Source organism: Dromaius novaehollandiae, chromosome 11, assembly GCF_036370855.1.
Source record: "Dromaius novaehollandiae isolate bDroNov1 chromosome 11, bDroNov1.hap1, whole genome shotgun sequence".
NCBI lineage: Eukaryota > Metazoa > Chordata > Aves > Casuariiformes > Dromaiidae > Dromaius > Dromaius novaehollandiae.
Window position 1 is genome coordinate 9,872,891 of NC_088108.1, and position 23,307 is coordinate 9,896,197.

General features: G+C 40.6%; 1 protein-coding gene across 1 annotated transcript; it reads left to right on the forward strand.

The window, feature by feature from the left end:
• The first annotated feature begins 86 nt into the window (after positions 1-86).
• On the forward strand, positions 87-13,040 carry FAM199X (family with sequence similarity 199, X-linked). Its single transcript, XM_026123123.2, has 6 exons — positions 87-436; positions 3,151-3,370; positions 5,088-5,237; positions 5,583-5,744; positions 6,928-7,188; positions 8,182-13,040. Exons 1-6 carry the CDS (start codon positions 249-251, stop codon positions 8,350-8,352), a joined length of 1,152 nt encoding a protein of 383 aa, XP_025978908.1. The 5' UTR covers positions 87-248; the 3' UTR covers positions 8,353-13,040.
• Positions 13,041-23,307: the final 10,267 nt, after the last annotated feature.

The following is a 23,307-nucleotide window of genomic DNA, read 5'->3' on the forward strand; positions in this document are numbered from 1 at the left end:
GGGCGCGGCGAGGCGACGGGGGGCGTGGCGAGGCGGGGGCGAGCCGTTGGCCCTCCGGCGCGGCAGGGGGCGCGGCGGCGGCGGCGGCGGCGGCGGCGGCGGCGGCGGCGGCGGCGACGGCGACGCGGGGCCGGAAGGCGCCCGGCGCGCGGACAGCTGAGGTAAATCCTGGGGCCGGCGCGGCGCTGATGGCGGCGGCGTCTGTGGTTTGGCTGCTGCGCGCGTGAGGCGCTCCCGCCGCTGCCGCCATGACCGAGGAGTTGTACGAGAAGTTCCTGGCCCCCGACGAGCCGTGCCCGCTGCTCTCGCACCAGCACGCGCCGCGCGGCGGCAGCCTGAGCCTCAGCGAGGAGGGCTGCCTGGACGTCAGCGACTTCGGCTGCCAGCTCTCGTCGTGCCACCGCACCGACCCGCTGCACCGCTTCCACTCCAACAGGTCCGGGGGCTGCGGCTGGGGGGCTGCAGCGGCCGCCGCCTCCCTGCCCGCCTCGGGCGCCGCCGGGCCCGGGCCGCTGCTCGCTGGCTGCCGGGGCCGGGCCGCTGCGGGGAGGCCTCCTGGCCCCTGCCCGCCTCCCCCCGGCGCGGCCTGTGTCCGCCCGGCAGCCCCGCGGGTGACGCTCGCCGCGGGCCCCGTCGTTTTTACGGTGTATTTACGCAGTTGCGGCTTTCTTAAAGCTCTGTGCAGCTCTGAGCGCTGCAGGGGGGTCGCGTTATTCGGGATAAGGAAAAGCAGCCTTGGCGTGGAGATGGAGCGGAGCTGCGGCGGCTCGGGATGAGTCAGGCGGCGTTGTGACTGCACCGGCTCCTGCAGAGACGTTTCCATCCCCTGCTGCTGATTGCGGGTGGCTTGGGCAGCCTGCAGCTTATGCAAAGTCTGTACTCTAGAAATTCAAATGTGCTGCTGCAAGGAAGCGCTAGTTGTGCTTATGGAAACAAGCCCAAACCGTTTTGCTTACCCAAGAACCTAATCCTGTATCTATTAATGTATAGAATTAAATGTGTATATATCAGTAGCTTTTTTGAGATCCATTAATGAAATTTAAGCCTTGAATATACATGTGGGATGCTTTCTGCTCCTGTTTGAGTCACAAAATATTTTTGTTGGTTGGCTGTGCTTCCAGTACACTGCAATGTGTAGCTGAGTAATAATGCAGCCTCTCAATTGAATTTTATGAAACTATATGAAAATTACATTTTAAAAACATTGTTTACAAGGGCAAGCTCTTAGTTGTAGGTTCTTAAAATGGTTCAACACAAAAAGTCTTGATGAAATCCAATGCACCTTCGTGCTCTGGTTCTTGCACCAGAAGACTCGCATGTAGCATGAACACTAAGATGTTCTGTATTTCTAGCAAATCCGTAATATAAATGTGCGATGCTGGTCAAATCTGCCTTTCACTCGCTTCGTAGGCTTCTCTTTATATGTTGCCTTTCATTTCTGGGTTACCCAGGCTTGTTCGCTTTACAAACCCAGGCACCGAAGGCTTCTTAACTAGGTATTTTCCTCCTTTGGGCAGGGACATGCCCTGTCTTGCACCGGTTAAGCCCTTGCAAGTGTACTGCTTTACCTGTGGTATTTGCAAAGGCTTTCTGTTTTTCAAAGGCACAGGTAGTAGTAAGATAGTTCCCACTTCTGCGAACCTGCTTCACCCCAGCAGCTGCAGCAAGCCGCACTGTGGATGAGAGGGCTGCCTGCCTGTAACAGCAATGGTGGTGCATACCTGGGGCATCTGTGCACAGCCAGGTGGCAATGGGGCTCTCTACCTCATCCTGTGTTTTAACAGGTTCTGAAACTTTGTTCCTCCTATCTTTCCTTTCACCAGTATCTAATAATACTGAAACCGTACTGGTGTCCAAGCGTGTACTATGTCACCACTTCCATGTGCTACTATGTACTGATCGATTGCCCGGCCCCCCAGAGCAGGGGGATGAGGGATGCCGAAAGGGAGAGCAGGAGCTCCTGGAGCTGCAAAGAGAAATGTCTTTGAAATGATGTCTTTAATGTTGGATAAATTCACTGCTGGCCAAACAGGAGTGGAAGAGAGCGCATCACTAAATGTATTATTTATGTAGCCAGCCAGGTATGCAGTTTAAATAACAAAGCTGAGTACCAGTCTTTCTGGATAATGGCATTGTTCAGCTTTTGCAGTTGGAATAGGGAAGTGTTTTTCTAGTTAGCCAGATCACAGTGGCTAGACTGATGGAATAGGAATTGATTGCATGGGTTTGTGTGGTGAATTTTCAAAGCCCTCTTCAAACTGTTTTGAATTGACCATATTGCAGTGCTCTGCTGACTCATAGTTGTCTCAAGACCTACTTTTCAGCAATATGTAAAACAAATCCAGATATGGAGACTGATTTCATGAGCTCTTTAAATTCTGACTTACTGTTATTGAGTGAAAACTTGTTCTCTGAAGTCTGAGTCCTCAAATACTTTCCTTTAGCAACAGCATTAACTAGCTCCTACATTAAATTCTGAGGAAGAAGTGTTCTGTTTTGACACAGTAGGGCTTTCACATAGGTCATTTTTCCATCTGGCACTGTTCCATTCCAAAGGCGTGTCCAATATTCTTTGCATTCAGAATTAAAAATAGCAAATAATGGGCATGGATATATCCATGCCATGTTTCTCTAAGTATGAATTTTGTGTGGGATTATCATTGGAGAATTGCTCTTTGACTCCTGTTTGGATTAGCAAGTATTATACTGTCCAGAAGCCCAACTGATTTACTTCTTAGCTTTGCTCATTTCAGTTTATTTTTTTCAAAAAAAAAGGTTTAAAAATCCCAATGTATAGGAAACTGTGTTTTTAGTTTAGTGTATTTAAAAAACAATTTATGTGCTACAGGAACCATGGCCCTAGGGTGGAAGATCTTAATATATTAAGATAAAGGTGTGGATATACTAACTATGTATGGATTTTTACTTGGGCATTTTTAATGTCAAATTTCCTTTGGCTTTACTTATGGACCTTTTCAAAAATATTAGAATACTTCCTTGTACATAATTATAACTTATTTCAACAAAATCTATGTATAATATTGTTGACAAGTGAAGTGGAGATAACTTGGAGATTCAGAAATAAGCATTTTTCAGGATGAACAGTGCCAGTATCTTTGCTGATTTCTATTATTATGGCTTGTTTTGCAGGTGGAACTTGACTTCTTGTGGAACAAGTGTAGCCAGCTCAGAGTGCAGTGAGGAGCTGTTCTCATCGGTTTCAGTGGGTGATCAAGATGACTGTTACTCCTTATTGGATGACCAGGAGTTCACCTCTTTTGATCTGTTCCCCGAAGGCAGTGTCTGCAGTGATGTCTCTTCCTCTATCAGCACATACTGGGATTGGTCAGACAGCGAGTTTGAATGGCAGGTAAATGATTTCCATTGTAAAGATAAAATTTTGGATTGACTGCTAAATGCTGAGTTTTGTTTTAATTGAAAAATCCTTAGCACTTGTTTCTTGATAGATGCTGAAATCTAAGGGCAGATACCTGAAACTGCAATGATAAAGAAAATATTTTGTTTTATTTTGTTCTAGAGTTCTTGGTCTGCGGTAGGGGTAAGGTCAGTTTCTCAAAGAGGGGTCGTTACATATTATGGTTTCATGGTTTTAGTGACCAATGTGTACCTTGTAGCCGTGAGCTTAGATCCTGTGTATTGGGGATCTGCGCCGCTAATGAAGTGTTGTTATAGGTGTCTGATTGCAGTGATTTAGCAATATTGACTCTTCTTTGGAATGGAGCTGGCAGTAGATAAAGCAGAGAAGCTCTTGCCATAGCCAATATGCATCTTCTTTCTGTGCCGGTGAGAGTACAGAGTTCACTTTGCATCTCCCCAGGATGGGAAAAGCATGAAAGTGAATCTTGTGCTGCTTTCTGCCTGGTCTGTATTGTGCGCAGTCCTGGTCAGGTATCTGTAGTTTGTGGTTTTCTTCTTTGTACAGCAGTATTTCAGTTGAGATATGCAATTTTTCATATCATAGGCTTTGACGAAGTGTCAACATATATATGACTGAAATAGGAGATATTGTGCTTTGGGATGTACTGAAAGATGCTTTCAAAACTTGTCATGAAGGCATAGCTATGAAGTCTTCTAAATGTCGTCTCAAAGACTGAAAACACTGATTTCAAGAAAGTATGAATGCTGCTGCAGAGAAAATGCAAATGAATTTAAGAAAATATGTACTGAAATTAGTTCTGAATTTCTTACTGTTTTAGTTTAACTGCTAGTCTCTGTATGTATGTTGTATCAAAGAAGTTGCAAGTGCACTTATATAATGCAGCCCATAGAAACAACTCAGACTGGATCCCAATGATTCAGTGCTTCGCTGAGTTGTGAAATTTTAATTGCCTGATAAACTGTGGGATTATTTTGAAAAGAAGCAATTTCTCACATCTTCGTTAGCTGACATTTTTTGATTAGTAACTAGGTTTTTTTTTTTAAGCAAGCATTTGTTATTAAGAGATGTACTTGATTGGATTTGCAGAATTTTAGAAAGACTTTTTCATAGCTTTTTACAGTGTTATCTGGCAGACTCTGAGTAATCCAACTGCCACTTTAACTGGAGGTGCATTCCTAAATTATGTGTTAGTTGTGTAAATGAAGCTAAAGTTCTGCAGTTGCTTCCAGGAAAATGATGGTGATTTAATTCAATTGTCTTGTGCAATTACTGGATGTGGTGTAAATTAGAAACCTACTTTAAAAATGATCTTTCTTAAACTATAGTTATGTTTTAGAAAGGGAGGTTTATATTTATTTGTAACGGACAATTTACACCCTTCATGGAGAATGGACATGGTAAAATGCTTCATTTTTTCTGTTGTTTCCTTGAATGCAAATTTTCAGAGGATTGATAAGTATAGAAAGTATGGCTTGAGTTTGCTGTATGTCGGTTCTAGAAATTGTTGTAAGATTACTCATAACCCTGCAGTACTTGTTTTAATTGTTAAGAAGTTTGACAGCATGCGTAGATAACCAATGCTCTGCTAATTTGACGGTACGTTTTGAATTGTTAATAGTGTTGGAATGACTTTAAACGTGCCTGCTGTATTCTAAGGCTTTGTTCTGTTTCTCTTGCATATTACAAGTTGCCTGGCAGCGACATTACAAGTGGGAGTGATGTACTTTCTGATGTTATACCTAGTATTCCAAGCTCTCCTTGTCTGCTTCCAAAAAAGAAAAACAAGCATAGGAATCTTGATGAACTTCCATGGAGTGCAATGACAAATGATGAACAGGTGAAACTGTCTTTTTCCTATGCAAGAACTGTAAGACACGGAAGAATTTTTAATTAGCACTGCATCTTAAGACATACTGGTTGCTGTAGATTTAAATGAAGCCCTATAGAGTAGTACTTGATTTTTTTTTTTTTTGAAACTGAATTTTCTTGTCTGTTGCCTCTGTAATAGGCAGTTTAACACGTACTTTTCCAACCTGAGTTTGAAGATACTCAGAAATGAGGCAAGAATCATAGGAAGTGTGATATCTGAACGTTCTGCACTGCTGGTTCCTTCCTTTTATTTTTGTTATTCTTTTAGAATCAATAATACTTTAAAAGTGACCTGTCTTTCTCTGGATCCTAGGTTGAATATATTGAATATTTGAGTCGTAAAGTCAGTACGGAGATGGGCCTTCGAGAGCAACTTGACATTATTAAAATTATTGATCCTACTGCTCAGATATCACCTACAGATAGTGAATTCATTATTGAATTGAACTGTCTCACAGATGAAAAATTGAAACAGGTATGTTAAGATTTGTATGTGTGCCTCTACATGTGTCTGTCTCTTTTTTTTGCTCTCTGGCATCTAGTGTTCTTAAAGTCTCCTACAGGTTCATGATCAATTTTTTTTGCGTAATCACTAGATGCAGGTAGATACAGCAGAGCACAAACTGATATTGTCAAGGAGAAAACCAGAGTTCAAAAGCGTGTTGTAGATATTGGAGCTTTACATGAGAGACTTGATTATATAATCTCAGTAAGTGTTAGAAGTCTAGCACTTGGTTTTGAAATGCTGGCATGTACATAGTGAGTTATGCCCTGGGGCCAATAATACTTATAACTAAATTTAATCCCCTTCATAAGCAACAGCTAGTTCAGGGTTTTAATTTCCTCACTGAATGTAAATTAGAGTTTAAAACTGCAGTGGATTGGAATTTGTTGGGGGGAGACCATGAGCTTCATATAAGGGATATAAAACAATGCATTTAAAGATGTTATAAATTGCATTTTGTAACAGAGAAGGATTTTGTAACTGTTTGGTATTAGAGATATGCTATTGTCATCTTAGTTTTCATTAAGTTGTGATGCATTGTTGGGGAAAGACAGCATACAGAATTCAGGTGGGCTGAACTCCTCTGCATATCTTTATTTTTTGTGAATATGATGAAAGCAAAGATTGAAAATAGCAAATGTTTACTGCTTTTATGGACTTGGCCAATTTCATGTTTCAAGCAGTTTATAAGTATCATCTTAAAGTAGAAAGGTACTGCTTTCCTTATGGCCACTTTTGTTTGGGTATACCTAGCAAAGTAAAGGTTTTTAGTATTTGCCTAAGTAATTTAATTCAGTTGAAATTGACTGATGTTCCTGTTTGGTGGTGGTGTTATAACTTATTATTACCTAGCAGAAAACTGGGAGCAGGGGGAAGGGGGACCCTCCCACTCCCACACAAAACCCTGCTACATAGTTTTCTTCTATTTAAGTTAACATTGAAGATGTTAAGCCAGTAGTCCTCTTGATGATTGTCAGATGGCTTGGGATTTAATGAGCCACAGCAAAACGTTTAAAAAGTTAGTTCGTTAGTTAACTGAACTAATCCAAGAACTTGATCATTATTAATAGGCAAACTGTATTTTAGCATGAAGCAGAGTATCCCAATACAGTATTTATCAGGCTTTAGTAATTCTGCTGCCTCTGTCCTGAAGGTGAGAAACTATATCAAGGAACATGGACCTCGACAACGATCTGCCAGGGAAAGCTGGAAGAGGAGTAGCTACAGCTGTGCGAGTACCAGTGGTGTGAGTGGTGCCAGTGTCAGCAGCAGCAGTGCAAGCATGGTCAGCTCTGCAAGCAGCAGTGGTTCTAGTGTTGGCAACTCTGCTTCAAACTCAAGTGCCAACATGAGTCGAGCACACAGTGATAGTAACTTGTCCACAAGTGCTGCTGAAAGAATCCGGGATTCAAAAGTAAAGTTTCTAATCATGTGCATGTGTATTAATCTGTGTAACTTGTTAAAGTCACTTACGTGATCTTGCTTGGGATACTTGTACGGAAGGCGTGTGATTAGTAGCTGTGGATCTGCTGAAATTATCTAGCTAAATCAATGTTGACTGCTCTCTCTGACATGACCATAAGGAATTTAAACTTTTGTTCTTCTCATCATTTCTCCTGTAAGTGAAAGTCTGTTGATGTTTGTATGTGGTAGATCTTCTGACTGCTTTTGGTTGTTCTGAATAAGATGAGTGCTTGAAGGGCTGATGAATCTAATCTCATTCGTTGAATGAACATGCAGTTTTATCAATAAAAGTTATTCAAGATTAATCAATCTCATCTAGACATAATTTCTGGATAGTAGAGACTCTCTTGGTATTTTCAACTAGAAATTTCATCGGGCTTTTTGAATCTTCTTCAATTTACTCTTCCAGCATGTCTCATGAGATTACTTGGTGAGGAGGGACATACTGAAGCATGATTCAATAAAAGTAGTGCTGTGGCACTTGTCCTGTCTCCATAATTTCAGTTTCAAGTGTGGAGGAGAGGAACAGTTCCTGCTTGCTCTTCAGCATCCCAAGTTGGACTTTGGTTCGATCTCTTATTGTAGGATTGTAACTTTTCTTCTGTAACAAAGATTCTCTGATCAAAGACTCAGCTATGCAACATAACAGGATGATGTTGTGCCATATAACTGAGACATGGTGAACAGTCTTGATCTACAAGGTAGAACAGAACTTATATACTCATCTAATGCAGTCAAAGCTGATTCAAGTTATAATCAGCTTATTTACTTTAGTACCAAATATGATTTTGGATGAATGCTTGTACCACCTATGAGAACTCCATTTCAGTTGTTTTTCAGAGCAGATATTAATTTAGAGGTTAATGTATGCTTTTATGTTTAAAAAGCAATTTCTAATTTACAGAACAAAATCTTATTTTTTGTCTTGTCTCTATTTTGGCAGAAACGTTCTAAGCAACGGAAACTGCAGCAAAAGGCTTTACGCAAGAGACAGCTGAAAGAACAAAGACAGGCTCGTAAGGAAAGACTGAGCGGATTATTTCTTAATGAAGAAGTGCTTTCTTTAAAAGTGACTGAGGAGGACCATGAAGGAGATGTGGATGTTTTAATGTGACAGGGGTGAATTTATCAGTGTTCTTTCTAAGCCTTAAATGTATTATCCTTATTGTTTACATATATTTCTTGACCAAATTTTGATTAGTATTAACAATATAAACCAGATCCTTTCTCAACTGTAACTTTGGTAAGACGCTAAGTGTTGAGTAACTTGAACTTTTTGAGGCTAATTTTGCAACAGATACTTCAGAAACTTCATTGACTTCTGAAAAGCTGCTCAATAGATACTATTTTAAGGAGAAATGAATTTGGCTAATATGCTACTTACCTAAAGAAATCAATCTAGGGATGCTTTTGGATGACACTAAGCATGCAGTAGTATGCTCCAGCTTTTTTTTCCCCCTAGTTAACGTTACACTTGGCTTATTCTCTCTCTTCCTTATTTGTTATTGGGAAGGCTGTTCAGCATGAGAAACAAGTCTTTAATTATATAGGGTTTTCTTTGATCTTGTTCTTGGATCATACAAAATCAAAAACACTGTGATAAATCTCCTTTCTAGAAGTTGTTATTGTGATTTTTCTCAAACTACACAGAAAACAAGAAGCAGGACTTCTAATGTAGAGAACGTGTAATACAAATGATACTTAGTAATATAGTTCTTTAGGAAGCATTTACAATTAAAAAAAACCTTGCAAACTTAGTATTTAAAAAGTTATTTTGCTGCTCAATATTCTATAGTCTGATTGTTACTAATGGTTAACCAGCACATCCCTAGTATTGCTATTAAGAGATTCAAATAAAAGCATCTTTATGCATTAGAAGTACACTAATCTTCAATTAAATTGTCTAGGACGCTATTTGCAATAGTTAAAAATGCTACTGGAAAAAAAAGTGCAAACAACTTTGGCTTTTTTTTTTTTTTTTAACCCAGAAGTATATCTAAATATATTCATTTTGCTGGCAAGAGAACTTAATTAATGCAGCTGTGCTTTTTAATTATATGTTAAGTCACTTTACCACCTAGCAGAGTATAGGTTTTCTTTGTTGGTTGTTACATCATTACTAAAATGTTCCAGAACTCTGCTTTTGGAATATCTCTTTTTAAGAAAATGGGGCGAACTTGGGGCTTTTGGGTAGGGAGATAGAGAATTTCACCCTGTTTACTAATTCTGTCAATCTGTGAAGCGACTTGTCTTTATTTTGGAAGTACTCGCTACAGGATTCCTCCTCTCTCCCCTCCCCCGATAAAATTGATGCTTCTAAATTTCAGTGCCAAATTCAAAGGGTTACAAAAAATATTTTCTAGATTTGAATTTAGGTGATTGTTTATGATACTGGTGCTTCTTTGCTTCCATTTCACCCTTGTGAAGTAAGGAGTTCTTCAGTTTGGGGCCACAGGTACTTGTAAATGCAAGATATAACCTAATCCTGTTGAATTGCGTGATTGACTTTATATAGGGGTGGGACTATTCACGTCCATTTCATAAGTGCTGCACACACTTAGCCCTGATGGTGGCATTTTAGTGGGCTCCATTTAAATTTCATTTAAATTTACATGAAAATTCATTTAAATTTCAGTCTAGGCAGGCTGTTAAACTAAGTTGGGGAGAAACAGTATTCTGTGAGTGGTGAAGTGCTAACTACAATGCATTTGAGATGTACATCAGAATAAGACCAAAAGTGAAAACTGACGTGTTTGTAGGAGATAATGAATCTAACTAGCACTTCTAGGACCTACCTTACCATCAAGGTATGGGCATGCAGTTCTGAGTACAAACTGCTGGTTGACAACCACTTGTACACTGTTGCAGGATGCATTAGATTTCCAGAATGGCTGGAGCATGTTTATTTCGGAGGTGGTATCCTATGTAGCCTCTGAATAATCCGAACAGTAAAATATTTAAACTGTAGCCTCAGAAAGGGCTTCGATAAAGAAATTAATGAGGTCCATGGTCAAAATAGTATATGTAAATTTGAGCACTCTCAATGCCACTAGACCACAGGTACGCAAACTTGGCCAGTGACCACTTAAAAACTAAGTAATGGTATTTTAAACTCACATGCTCCCTATCCCATATTGCCAGTCACTTGGCCATTAACCAGAAGCGACTGTTACTTGGTGGTGTCCTCCTTTCCTCCTGTAGAAACAGTATTAAAAACTTCTTAACAGTGTACAAATTCTTGGGAATGTAGATTGACTTAAATGTGGAGTTTATCTTTAGAGTCTCAGAGGAAAAAAATTGTATTGCTGTCAATTTGGCTAGTTTCAGGGTCCAGTTGTTGAACTCTTGCAACTTAGCAGGGCAGTTATGGAGGAATTCATCATGAAGCATTTCACTGTCTTTGTGCTGTTACAGTTCAGCAGAACCTTTATTTTCTGCAATGGTTTTGAAATATGAATCTCTGTTCTCCTCCAACCCCCCAGAAAAAATGCACACTTGATACTGTGGAGCACTGAAACTCTGAAATGAATTGTAAGAAGGGTGCAACACCTCAGTGTGGTGGACTGTGGAAGTGTCACTTTATTCTGTATCAGCAGCTCTTCAGAGTTTAAAATCCCTCTGGCTTTGTTGAGACCCCTCTTTCTGGAGAGGTACAGCTCTTTCTGGTCACCTATCTATCAGCTTCCAGGGAATATGAAACGAGGGAGGGATAGTAGTTATCCTGATACTGGCGTGAACAGGTAATTAATCCAAATGATTAGGTGGTTCCAGTCACTGATTATTGTATTGGATGAAAAAGTCCTGGGTGCCACAGTAGCTATTAGTGGTAGCTCATCTCCAGCTGGGTGCTTCAGTCACTTGTTTAACAGTTCAAAGGAAAAAAAAGTGAATTTCCAGGAGCACTGCACAAACAACTTACAGCTTTGTAGTCTTCTAGTTCCAGGAGGTTTATAGCTTAAGAATACAAAACTGAAAGTTCTGATCAGAATGCAGATGATCTTTATGTTCTTGCTTGCCTGAGTGTTGTCTTTGCCAAGTACTTGGCATTTCAAAAAATCGGACCTGAAGTAGCTGTGGTATTCCAGAGTGGTTGCATCCTTACTTTCCAGAGTGCTCAATGTTATATCCGATCTTTCGTAGCTCTAGTGACAAACTTTGCCCCCCCGCCCAAGGTGTTTTTGTCAGATTCTGGGGCCTTTCCTTGCAATGTGCTGGATGCTTACAATTTGTGCTGGATACCTGTGGCGTCAGTCTAGCAGTTAGGTTTAGCAGTCTGTTGTCATTCTATAGCTATCTGAACACGACAGGTTCCAGATAGCCCTTGCTGCTCCTGCTCTGTTTTACAGGAGGCTAACAGCCAAAGCAGCAAAATAAGATTTAACTAAAATTCTGAGTTCTTTGCAGTGCTTTTTAAAAAGGAATCAAATCTCTGCTTTTTCAGTGATGGAAATGTCAAGCTTAGAAGTAAAATAGAGACAAACAAAAAGCTAGTAGTTGTATGGCTCCACGGTACTGAAGCTATGTATCTAGGTGCTTTGAACCCACTGTATTATGAATGTAATCAGTTTACACTCTGTAACATTAACCGTTTGCTTCCATGGTAATTCTTTCTCTATAAAGGCTTAGAAGGAGCACTGAAAGTCTGATTGCAAGAGGACTGTAAACAATAGAGAAGATTCTTTTTTTAATATGATTTTAAATATGAGGAAGAAAACTAGCTGCCTGACAGACCTGTTTAATTTTTGTATGTATATCTAACTTCAGAACCCTTCATCTCTGTTAAGACATTAACTATTTTTCTTTATATGGAAAACTTATTAAAGGGTGGTTATATGTTCAGCATGGGATGCTTACTGCGAAGAGCAAGAAAAGTCTTGCAAGACTTGTCTGGGTTTAACTTTTAGTTCTTATATTGTGGTTTGAAACCTGTGAAGATTACTCTCTGGGGAAGAAAGCTGCTTAAATTTATTCATATATGTTTACATCAGAGTGCATATTAGAGAAGCATATAAAAATGGCAATATTTACTATTCATCCAAGCTAAATGGCCTGAGGCCATTACTTTTTCCTAGACTCTGTGAGCTTTGAAATCAGTTGACACCTTGCTCTATAAATAGTAATAACATGACTGTTTGGGGGTGCTCTTGAAGTTCACTTTTTATAAGCCAGACTTTCATGGCCAATATTTTTAGATTTATTGATTTAATGTTCTTGAGTTTACTGTTCTTGGGCACAGAAAATATCTGGTCAACATGCAGTTTTCCACTTAAGGATTGGAAGGATTGCTTATTAATATACCAAGTGCAAATGTTAGTGAAATTCAAAGCTTGTCTATTTTGACTATTAAGTCTCATTAATCATACCTGCATTTCTCTCTTATCTGGCAAACTTTAAAACATTTCCAAATTGCAAATAAATTCTTAAATACAAAGGAAAAATGTGATGTTGAAGCCTTGAATATAATTCATAACCAAAGCAAGGAGAAAATAGGGTTTTGTGGCGTGTGTGGGTTTGGGTTTTTTTGTTTTTTTTTTTTTTGCTTTTTTTGTTTTTTTTGGGGGGGAATAGGAGGTGGAAGGTTGGATAGGTAATTAGAGTGAATGGAACTGATTAAATCGAGGCTTCTCTCTCTCTCTCTCTCTCTCTCTCTCTCTCTCTCTCTCTTTTCCTTCTTCCAGGTTCTCTGCTAATTGTACGCTACAATGCACTTTTGTATAGAAAACTGTCCTCTGTACATTCTGTACCTACTTTCCACAATGTTTATAAGAGACTTTTTTTGAAGTTGTGAAGGATTTACCAATAGCTGCAATGCTGGTGACTGATGCTGTTTATTTCAAGCTTTCATTGTATTTGAAAATAGTCATGTGCATATCGAAGTACGGGTTGCAATTAAAACTGACAACATAGCAAAGATGTTCTGATGAAACTATGTGGTATCTTGCTCAGAGCAGGAGGGGTTTATGCATAGGGCTTGTGTACTCACTGCTTAGGCAGAAAATACAAATAAATGTAGCACATATCAACTATCCTTGGTGTTGGAAAGTAAACCAGTCCCTCCTCACTAGTTCAGTTTTGGTTATCCACAACACCTGGTCAGAATTGTTTCATAGGAAAATACTTGTTTGTTCTGAACAATGTAACCCAAGATCCTGCACCAGAAGCTCTCTGCCCTTAGTTGTTGATTTTTATGCTGAAGGATTTTTTTTTTTTAAGTTTTATTTTATTCTCATATTCTTCCTCCTCCCTCCCTTTTTTTCCCTCTTTTTGTCCTCCGCTCCTGGACATAGGAAGTCTAATCACTTCTGTTTCCAGTGATAACTCTAGATCTTTCCTCAATGTCACTGTCAATGTCCGTAGTCATCGAACTCTCACTTATCCTTTAATACTTAAAATCCCTAGTGGGACTTTCTTGTAGGCTGATAACTTACCATGCTCTTGGAGTTCATCACACGACTCCTGTGTGTCAGTGTATCATAAATCTGGATCTCATTTGCTGGAGCAGAAGCAAGTATGCTCGGGGGTTTTGGAAGCTGCACATCAGGACCGGTGGCACCTGCGAGCACGAGGCAGTGGCTGCGGCTCTGTAACAGCCAGTGGTTTGAGTGGGCTGCAGTGAGGATGCCCTTGCCAATGCCTCTACGTTCTGTGATGCCTCTGAACTTGCGACAAAATTCATCTTCTTTTGCAACGTCAAGTGTAACATCATGAAAATTTTTTTCGCCCTTGGAATTTGGCAGAAAAATCCTGAAAATCTGGTAAGAGAATAGCTAATTTAGGGATGTATTTGTCAGTGATTCAGACAGCTTCTTGCGTTGCTTCAGGCATATGAAATGCCTTGTTCATCCTAGCGAAGGCTCTGATTTTTGTTTGAATTTTAACTTCCGTAAGTGCTTGACATTTCCACCCCCAGCCTGTTTCTGGAGGTATTAAGGGATGGAGGGGGACAGATGGGGGCAGAAACACTGCATGTCGCAGCCAGTCTTGTCAAACTGTCAGAGACCTCTAATTGTTGTGGAGGTTGTGACTGGGAAGCTGCAGAATTTAACTACAGAAACTATTGCTCTGAATATGCTTTGCATTTGCTCCAGCACTGTGCTCATTTTTCCTCTACTTTTACCCAAGAGGGAGTGACAGTGGAGGGTGTTTTGCAGCAGCAGAACAAACTGAAATATTGCTAAGGACCTTGACCTGTTGTAGTGGTCCCCAGTGTTAGGATTTATTGCGCCCTGGATAGCATCTGGAAGCTGCGGGGGGGCTGATGCCGGCACTGCGTGCACCGCAGGCTGCCAGCGCGCTGGACCGTGCCAGGCTGCTGGGCCATGCCGTGCCGTGCCCGGCAGGCGACTCCTGAATGGACTTGTGACCTTTCCCGGCAGATCCCGCTGTAGCGGCTCCTCACTGAGGTAGCGGCTGTTGGGCTGCGCTATGATCCTGGCAAGTGGCTGCCTATCTGCCAAATGAGGTCACGTAGGCACAACTAAATACCGCGTTATGAGACTCCTACTACCCCTAATTAAAACTCTTCTAGTTCCTCTCTCAAGTGTACCACGTTTCAGTACCATGAGATTTTCTTCTGTGGCAGTCAAACGTTATTTGGGCACAAGCTGAACTGAAACTTCCACGTTGACAAAAAATTCATTAAACTTTGTTTCAAATTATAGGGAAAGATGGCATTGGTTATGAGCTTGCTGTCCTCAGCGCTCTCTTACTACTGGCCTGAACTATATCCAACCACTTCCTAGTGCTGAAGTAGCTCGGACTTGGTTCTTAGATCCCCCATCAAAGGTGAAATATCTCTGATGTTAACTTGTACATCCTACCAGATGCAGAAGGAAACGTTTATCCGCCTTGTTCCAGAGCATTCATCCCTTCTGAATAGTTTCTCTGGTGCCGAGATAGAATTTAAGTTCAAATCTGCGTCGTGGTCTGAGGGCGCGTTTCCCCTGCCCTCGTGCACACCGCGGGGGCTTGCGCTGGCCACGTCGCTGGTGTGAAAACTTGTTTCTTGTAACGCAGGCGACTTTCCTGAAGCTCGGTTGTGGTAATTCACGGTGGCGGTGGGACCTTCCTAGCGCTGCCGGAGCTGAAGGAACTGCCACATTGCTACCGAGTTTCTTTTGGAGGAAGAATATTTATTGCTGTAGCTGAAATTTGGAGTGACTACCGATTTGCTGAACTATGCTTTTAAAGACGAGTCACTCACCAGTGCGTGTTTCCACTAGAGGGAGGGCTGTGGTCATGTTACCAGCCTTGGAGACCATAGCCGCTAAGCTTGCTTTGCAACGTGCTTTTAAATTTAAATTTTAAATGCTTTTTTCTTTGTTCCTTTATGTTCCATTAAAAAAATTATTAGGGAGATTAATTTCTACTCTTATGCTGTTTTTTCAGGAAAAAGGTGCCTGTAAATAATTAGTTTTATAATAAAACATTTTAAGTGACTAGGGGGAAAAGATCTACTTTTCCTATTAGTGGTGAATGCTACTTTCTGTCTGCTACTGCTTATTGCAGTTGAAAGATGGAGATATATTCCTGTTTAATGTTAATTTTTGTATACTTACTGTATTGCTACTTTAAATTTCCCAATCTTTGTTTTGATTTCAGCCCTCTTCGACGTGGACTGTGAGTTTTGCTGTTGAAAATCATAAGTGCTGCTAGAAAATGAGCAGTCAGTTTTGAGTGCAGAGTCGCAGGAGGCAGATACCTGCCCGTCACTGTTTTGGGGAGGGCGGGGGGAGAGAAGACATAGCTTGCCTACCTTTATGTTTTTGAATGATAACTTTTGAATAGGGGTTTGGGGCTCCCTTTGGAGCAAGGGAAAGTGCTGCTTCTACTGGAGCTGTTTTGTAATTAAGGCTTCATTTTATTCTCTCCCCCTCCCCCGCCTGTCTGACAATCGTTCACTAGTATTAAAGAGCTTATTAATGCATATTACAAGCACAGAGAGCATGTGAGGTGTTCGCCCTGATATCTCGGGTTCAGTCTTGGAGAAGGTCAAGCTTTAAAAGGTCCTGTGCAGAATTAGGAAGGCCTTGAGCACCCAAATGTGACTCTGCAGCCATGCCAACAGCTGTCATCCATCAATAGCTGCTGTAAAATGTGAAAGAAAATAAAGTTCTAGTCACCAAGCAAAACACTTGTTCAGACAAATTGTTGCTCGGTGCTTTATAAGCTATTTGGTTCAGAACTTACACATCGCTCAGGCGCAGAGATGCTGTCTTACGTGCTGTCATCGAGCCTCGAGTGTGCTGGTTGTCTGGCAGGGTGGTCTAGGGCTGCTCATGTCTAGCTGCTCGGTTAGCCTGGCTCCCTTAAGAAAAAGCAGTGTCTTCCTTCTCAGAGGAAGCACCATCGTGCAAATCCTGTGACCCAGTTAAGTTCAGCTTCACAGCATATTTGGCCACTGTTTCTGGAGTATGGGGAGGACCTATGCCAGTGGCTGAGTCCTTGTGAAATCCTGGACTCTCTAAGCCTTTATGCTATCTTTCTCTCTCCTGATTAGCTATTGCGTGAGCTTGCAAGAAGATGACATTTTTCTGCCCATATCAGATGGTTAAATGTTGCTGCCTGAGTTTAGCCTGAGTTTAACAAGCTACGTTGTACTAGTGCTTCAAAAAACCCCTTGCCTGGCTTCTAGCAGCGGCGTGCTGCTTTGGCTGTGGAGGAGCGGAGCTGGCTTGCCGCTCAAATGCACTGTTCCTCTGAACCTGGGGAGAGATCGAAGGGTGGCTGGTTCCTCTGTGACCACAATGTGAAGTTTCTTGGGAAACTTGCTTTGCTTATCCCTCCTTACTGATGGCTTGTGAATGGAAAAAATATAGAGCAAGTGGTGCCAATACAAAGCTAAGGTGCCAAGTTTAAAATAGCAGTTTAGCAACATCTGTATGGATGTTGCTGTTGTAATGTGGCTTCTGTTAAGGTAAGCTTCCTACTCGGGCTCCCAAGAGCAGATTCTTAAATCAGTAATTCCAGAATAGCTCCCCTAGGAGAAAATGTGTGCCCAAGTAATCTTGTAAGGAGGGAGTAAACTTGTCAAAGATTGTAGAGTGAAGTGCTTTCAAAAAGCAATATACAGCTGTTAACAGCTACATAGTTCCCTTAATTTTTTTGTTCTTGTCCCCTAGTTCCTGTCTATCCCTATTGAAAATAAGTAGCAAATACAACACAGCAGTGATCAAGACTGCATAGGAGCTACTGAAAAGATATTCTTAATTGATCGTAGACCCTCCTGGTTACTCGGGCAATTCTCATTTCTTGGTATTTGTTTCCATGCTTAGGTAGCTGGGAGGCAGTTAATCTAGGTCTCAGCTGTCTTTTGTTCAGAGTATAAATTGTTCAGTTCAGGAATAAATTGATTAGTTACAGGGTTTTGTTTCACCCTCCGTTTCCGTTTGTATGTAGTAGGAGCAAAGGAAAAGCTGAAGCACGTTCTTTCCAATAGCTGGTTAATTCTCCTCTGTGGGTGACTTCTGTTGGACATAGTTTAGGTCACTTTGTAGGTCTGGTCGTTATCTCCTGCATTTAAGGGATACCTAAAGATGTAACACACCAGCTACTAGCTGGAGGAGTAGCGGAAGTATGCAGGAACTAGCGAACTTAGCAGCAGATTTATGCGTTGAGCAATAAGTGCCTCCCATATGGGACAGGTCTGTGTTTATCCCAAGACCTTGTACTTTACCTTTTTCCGGAGCCAGAGCACTGTGCACATTCACCCTCTGTTGGCTGGTACCCTCTGGCGATAGCATGAACTGCTTGGCAATTAGAGGTCATTTTTGCTTAGGACCTCACAGCTCTCGGGTGGTTGTGCTTGGCAGTGCCTGCCTGCGCCTCTCGAAGAGCAGAGCTTGGGGGTTTTGCCACCAGGTCCCTTCGTTAGTGCTGCTACACTGGAGAATCAGACTGCAGTTCTGGTGTAAACCCTGTGTTTTCCAAATGACTATGTGATTCCTGGTATTACAAACGTGACAGATCAGAACAAAAAACATTTTTTATGTTAGGTGTAAAAGTTGCAAGTTACGGTCCTGATTATGACTTTCCCCATAGAGTCAGGAGTACATTTATCTAGTCAGCTAAGACTCCCTTCTGAGAGCATATCTGATCACTAAGGCTGATCAAATTGTCATGTATTTATTTAATGTTCTTTAAATGACTGATATTCAACCAACTCTGCTTTAAATTAGTCCCTGTTTGGTAACACATGGATCCAATGCCTGTCCCATCTGCGACTGGTGCAGTCTTCTGCCCTGGAGAATTACCCTTTGCAGGCTGGAAATGATCACTCCAGAGACAACTTATATTGATTAATTTGGTGGGCAGATAAAGATGCATGCGTGAGTATAGGCAAGCATTTAAATTCATTAAATTGAAGATGAGGGAAAAAAGTGTCATAGCGCTAGCAAGCCTTTATGAAGCCTGGAAGAATATTTTCATCTGTTTAATATTTAAATAAGGTGATTTTTATTTACCAAATAAAGTATCATAGTGTACGTATCACTTACAAACATGTTACTCAACAAATCCATGCACTTCCTCCCGAAACAATTTAGTTCATAAAACTGTTTGTAGAAGTTACAAATGTTAGTCAACCGAAAATGAAGCAGGGTCTAAAATCTTAGAGCAAACCCATTTGCAGACTGATAAACCCATTTGCAGACTGATAAAATGAGTGTAATTTATGGTCTAGATACCTTATTGGCACATGTATTAAAATTCTGGAATATATCTATTTTTCTTAGTATTGCATTAGCTGTAATTTCTATGTAATGCTTCAATTCATTTATATATTTGCACAGTATGTTATCAGATAAAAAAGTGCCAAAATGTGTATAAGGAGGTCATCACTTTAGCTTAATTGCATACAAATTTCCTGCAGTCTCTGATGCTTAAGACCAATAACGAGACTGCTACAGCTAGAATAAACGCATTAGCCTATAAATTTAGAGCTTCTACCTGCTTTGCAAAGGGAGAATCATCTCTAAATGAGCCTAGTAACATTGATTTGTGATTAATCATTTTACTTAGTGAGTCATCTATGATCACAGTACAACAAAAATGTCATGTTTGCTTAGTGGCATTAACTCCATTTATCTTCTCTGCATTCGGAGAATTGCCTTGTTGTCAATGTGGGACTGGGAATACAGCTGAACAGTTCTGTTGTTAAAAGACTTATGATGTCAGTTTACCTAAAGCTGAGTTTAGACAAAAAGTGATTGATTTTTTTGGATAACCGTTCCCTTCCTTGAAACTTAATTATTCTATCTGGTCAAGTCAGAACACTTACAGTAATGATCTTGCATCTGCCAAGTCAAAATAATTTAACTCTGAAAATGAGTGTTATTCTGCTTGCTTCCAAATTTTGCTTTTAAGGCTATCTTTGCAAGTTAACAAATACTCTTAACTCTTTATGTTTGAGACTACTTTGCTTTATGTTTTGCAAAGTAAACCCAAGTCTCCCATTCTAGTAAGGGGTTCAGCTTTGCCATGTTAACACTGCATTTCTGGTTGGATGCCATCAGAATGGTTTTCTGAAAATACACTGTCAAAGAGCGTTTATGGGAAGTGATAGGCATCATCTCTAAGAAGACTTTTCTAAATTGCTATACATTATGACATGTTATCAAGCCTTGCCATCCCCCCGCTCGTTCGCTCCTTCCCTTCCATCCCCCAGTAAAGACTAGAAAGAATTATACTGTTATTCAATAACACTTGCATTGTTCAATTCAGGACATCAATGTGCTAGGAGTTTTTTTGTTTTTTGTTGTATTTTTGTTTTTACAGTAACTCTTGTTCCAGAATGTCGTATTGGCAAGGATCTGTCTCCCTCGTCCAGCAAATAGAGCACTAGGTCTACAAACTAGACGCCTAATGTCCCGTGATCGTGTCATTGCTCCTTTGCTCTGTCTCTTGGCAGTGTGCTTCACTGGTTTTCCTCTTCTACTGTTCAGCTGTTGCGTTCAAAATGAAGCCTTTCGCTGGATTTGTTTGTACAGCACTCAGCATTGTGGCACCCAGATCTCAGCCAGGGCCTCTGCTCGCTGCCAGAAGAGTGAAGGTGAAGGTGAGTCCCACTTGTGCGATGCTGCAGCCTGATAGACATGTTTGCTGTGAGCGTGCTTGGGGAAGGGTAGGGGTGTTGAGAATACCAAACATTTTAAAGGATTCCCAGTGAAATGGAACTTATAAAGGAGATGAACGATTGCCCCGTAACAGCTGGATGTTGTGTTTTGTGCCAGAAGTCCAGAAAGGCTTTGCTAGCGTAAATATGCCCTAAGTAATACTGAGGATTATTCAAATATCAAGGAGTAATATCTATATAAACTATAATTAAGCTATTTTTTTGTGCCACAGGGTAGAGCAGGCAAGAGGCACAGTATAATTCATGTTTTCTGAAATGCAGAAAATACCAAAACCAAATAACAAGCTACATAACATAGGCAGTACGGCAAAGCAAAATTGTAGTTAACTTGCTAGACCAAGATCCCTGATTTTGTTCAGGCACCAGAGAGACATTCTTAGCAAAGCAGAAACCAGCACGTGCAGAGCAAGCCTGCTCTGTAATTGAAGGTTGGGGAAAGATGAGTTGCAAACGTTAGTGCAGCTAGATTCTATTTTATCCAAAATAGTGTTTTTGCTGATCTGCATACGTCGCTCAGATGACAGGAGGGAAGCGTGTTGAGTATCGGATGGGGGGTGGGGAGCAAACCTTGTGGCAGCTTTGGTTTAGAGAGCAACATGTGTGCACAGAAGGTGTAGGGAGGATGCAAAATTCTCACCTGCCCTGCATTGCCCACTCAGTGTTTAAAAAAATTGAGTTAGATCTCCACATCAGAAAATTACTTTAAAAATCACTAATACTTGCATGCGTGCATAAATATAGCTGGCCTCTGGTTATGGATTTAGAATGTGTGCTTTCATGGTTTCTTGCAGCTACGAAAGCTGAAAGTTATCTTTAAAGGAAGAGACACAGTCCTGCAATTTAATAATGGCATCAGTGAAGCTTAAACAAAAATACTGCTTACAGTGAATGCTTGCAACCTTGGATAATGTGTCTGGAGAAGGGCATTTCAGTGTGATAAATCTTGAATTTGAAGAAAAAAAAAAAAAAAAAAAAAAGAAGAAGCCTAGGACTAGTTGCTGCTTCTGTGGTAGCAGTGTTTGTTTTCTCTAACTTCACAACTATGATTGCCTGCTTTCTGTGCAGTTTTTAGTGATCAATATGAAAATTCTGGAGTTGTTTAGCTGAAGTAAGCTGAGTCATTGGACCTAATAGTCATTTGTTTGACTAAAAGGAGCCTCTTGTGATCTGATGACTAATGTGGCACAAAGATGCTAATGCTCAGTGTATACATAAATCATTAAATGCTTAATTTGGATTTGGAAACCTGAGGCAACAGTATGCTCTATGGAGAAATATCTGTGTTTATCTCCTTATATCCTGAACCAGCTGTCTACAGAGACCTGGAATTCATTAGAAAGATGAATGAAAATGCTGAACTAAATCTGGGTCCTCTGTTCCAGGAAAAAAAACAACAGTTCTTAAAAGTGGAAAGGCATGGAAAACCAGAATATGGTCTCCTCACTGAGACAGAAAATTTTTCTCTTAAGCAGGAACATCTACTAATCTAGACAGAGGTTTTACAGTGCTGGCAGAAAAATAAATGAAAATTAAGAGGACTTTGAGGCCAGCTGCAGACCTGAAAGCCTCACTTCAGCAATATTTCAGCAATATTTCATAATGCATCTTCACCGCATTTCTGTAGTGAAGTCTAGTAGCACTGATGAGGGAAGTACATCTTCCAAACTGATAATCTTACCTAAGTAGACACACATGGTGTGAACAATTTCCTGCCTTCAAGAGCTGACTTTCCTGATTGCTGACACTGGAGCTTCATGGAAGGTGTGCAAGGGATTCTGCCTTTGTGCTGGTGCAGTGCAGTGGACTTTGAACTTCACAAAGAGACATTTCGAGATGAGTGCAATTTTTAGACACAAAAATGGAGAGAGAAAAGCATATGAGATCAGTGAAAGAACTCCATCCTGTGAAACTTCTGTGTATCTCGTGGTACTTAAATGGGGGTGGGTGGGTGTATTTTAGTATGTTGCATACACAGAGCACCATGAATGAGTTTTCTGTACCAAAGCTGGTTGATCCTACCATCGTTCCTGTGAGTCTGAGAGATGTTATTGCCCTGTTTCGTAGAGCAGGAAACTGAGCTATGAGCTAACCAGGATTCTGCCACACATTGAGCAGAACTGGAGGTAGAACTCTCCGTCCTTCCTGACTTCATTTTTTATCTAACCCTTCTTTAATACTACAGCACTGTTAGACTGGACCTTTTCTTCCTCATTCAGATTGTTCATTTGACCAGTTTGGCTAAAGAGTATGGTAAAATGGGGATCAACTGGAATGTTACCAAATTCTTTTATTTGAGCCACATTGCCATGCAGCACATGTTAGTGATGACTGTGACTGTCTCAGGAACAAGTATTTCTGTTGATATTTCACTAATACATTGTTTAACAGAATAGAAAGTTCTCTCTAGTGAATTTGTTAACCTAACTTTAGATACTATCCAGGTATTCCACTTAATAAAGCAGACATTAAAACAAATTTCTTTTTTTGTTTTAAACATCAGAAGAACTTGCTCATTCTTCAAGGCAAGTATTACTTAAGTATTTAATGGCAACATTTTAAAGTGTTTTCGCCCTAGGTGAAATATGTTTGTTTCATCTTTAAATACGTTGCATCTGTACCCTACTCATTTAGATCTTTAGGGTGACAGAAATTTGGAGAAGTGATATGCAAAATAAAATACAACTTTGAAGGGCAAATGGGAATTACCACAGATGCTTCAAAGGAATCAAAACCACTTCAGTATAAGAATCTTAGCAGTGTGCTTTCATTTAGCTTAAAAGCTGGAAAATGAGGTTTAAGGGGCAAGTCAATACTCTCACAAGAACTTGTTTTACTTCGTGTTATAAGACTCAGTGATTACTTGTCAGCTACATTAGCTTTTAAGGTCTGCGTCTACAATGACGGACTTATTTGGAAGAAAACATTTTTTTCAGGGAC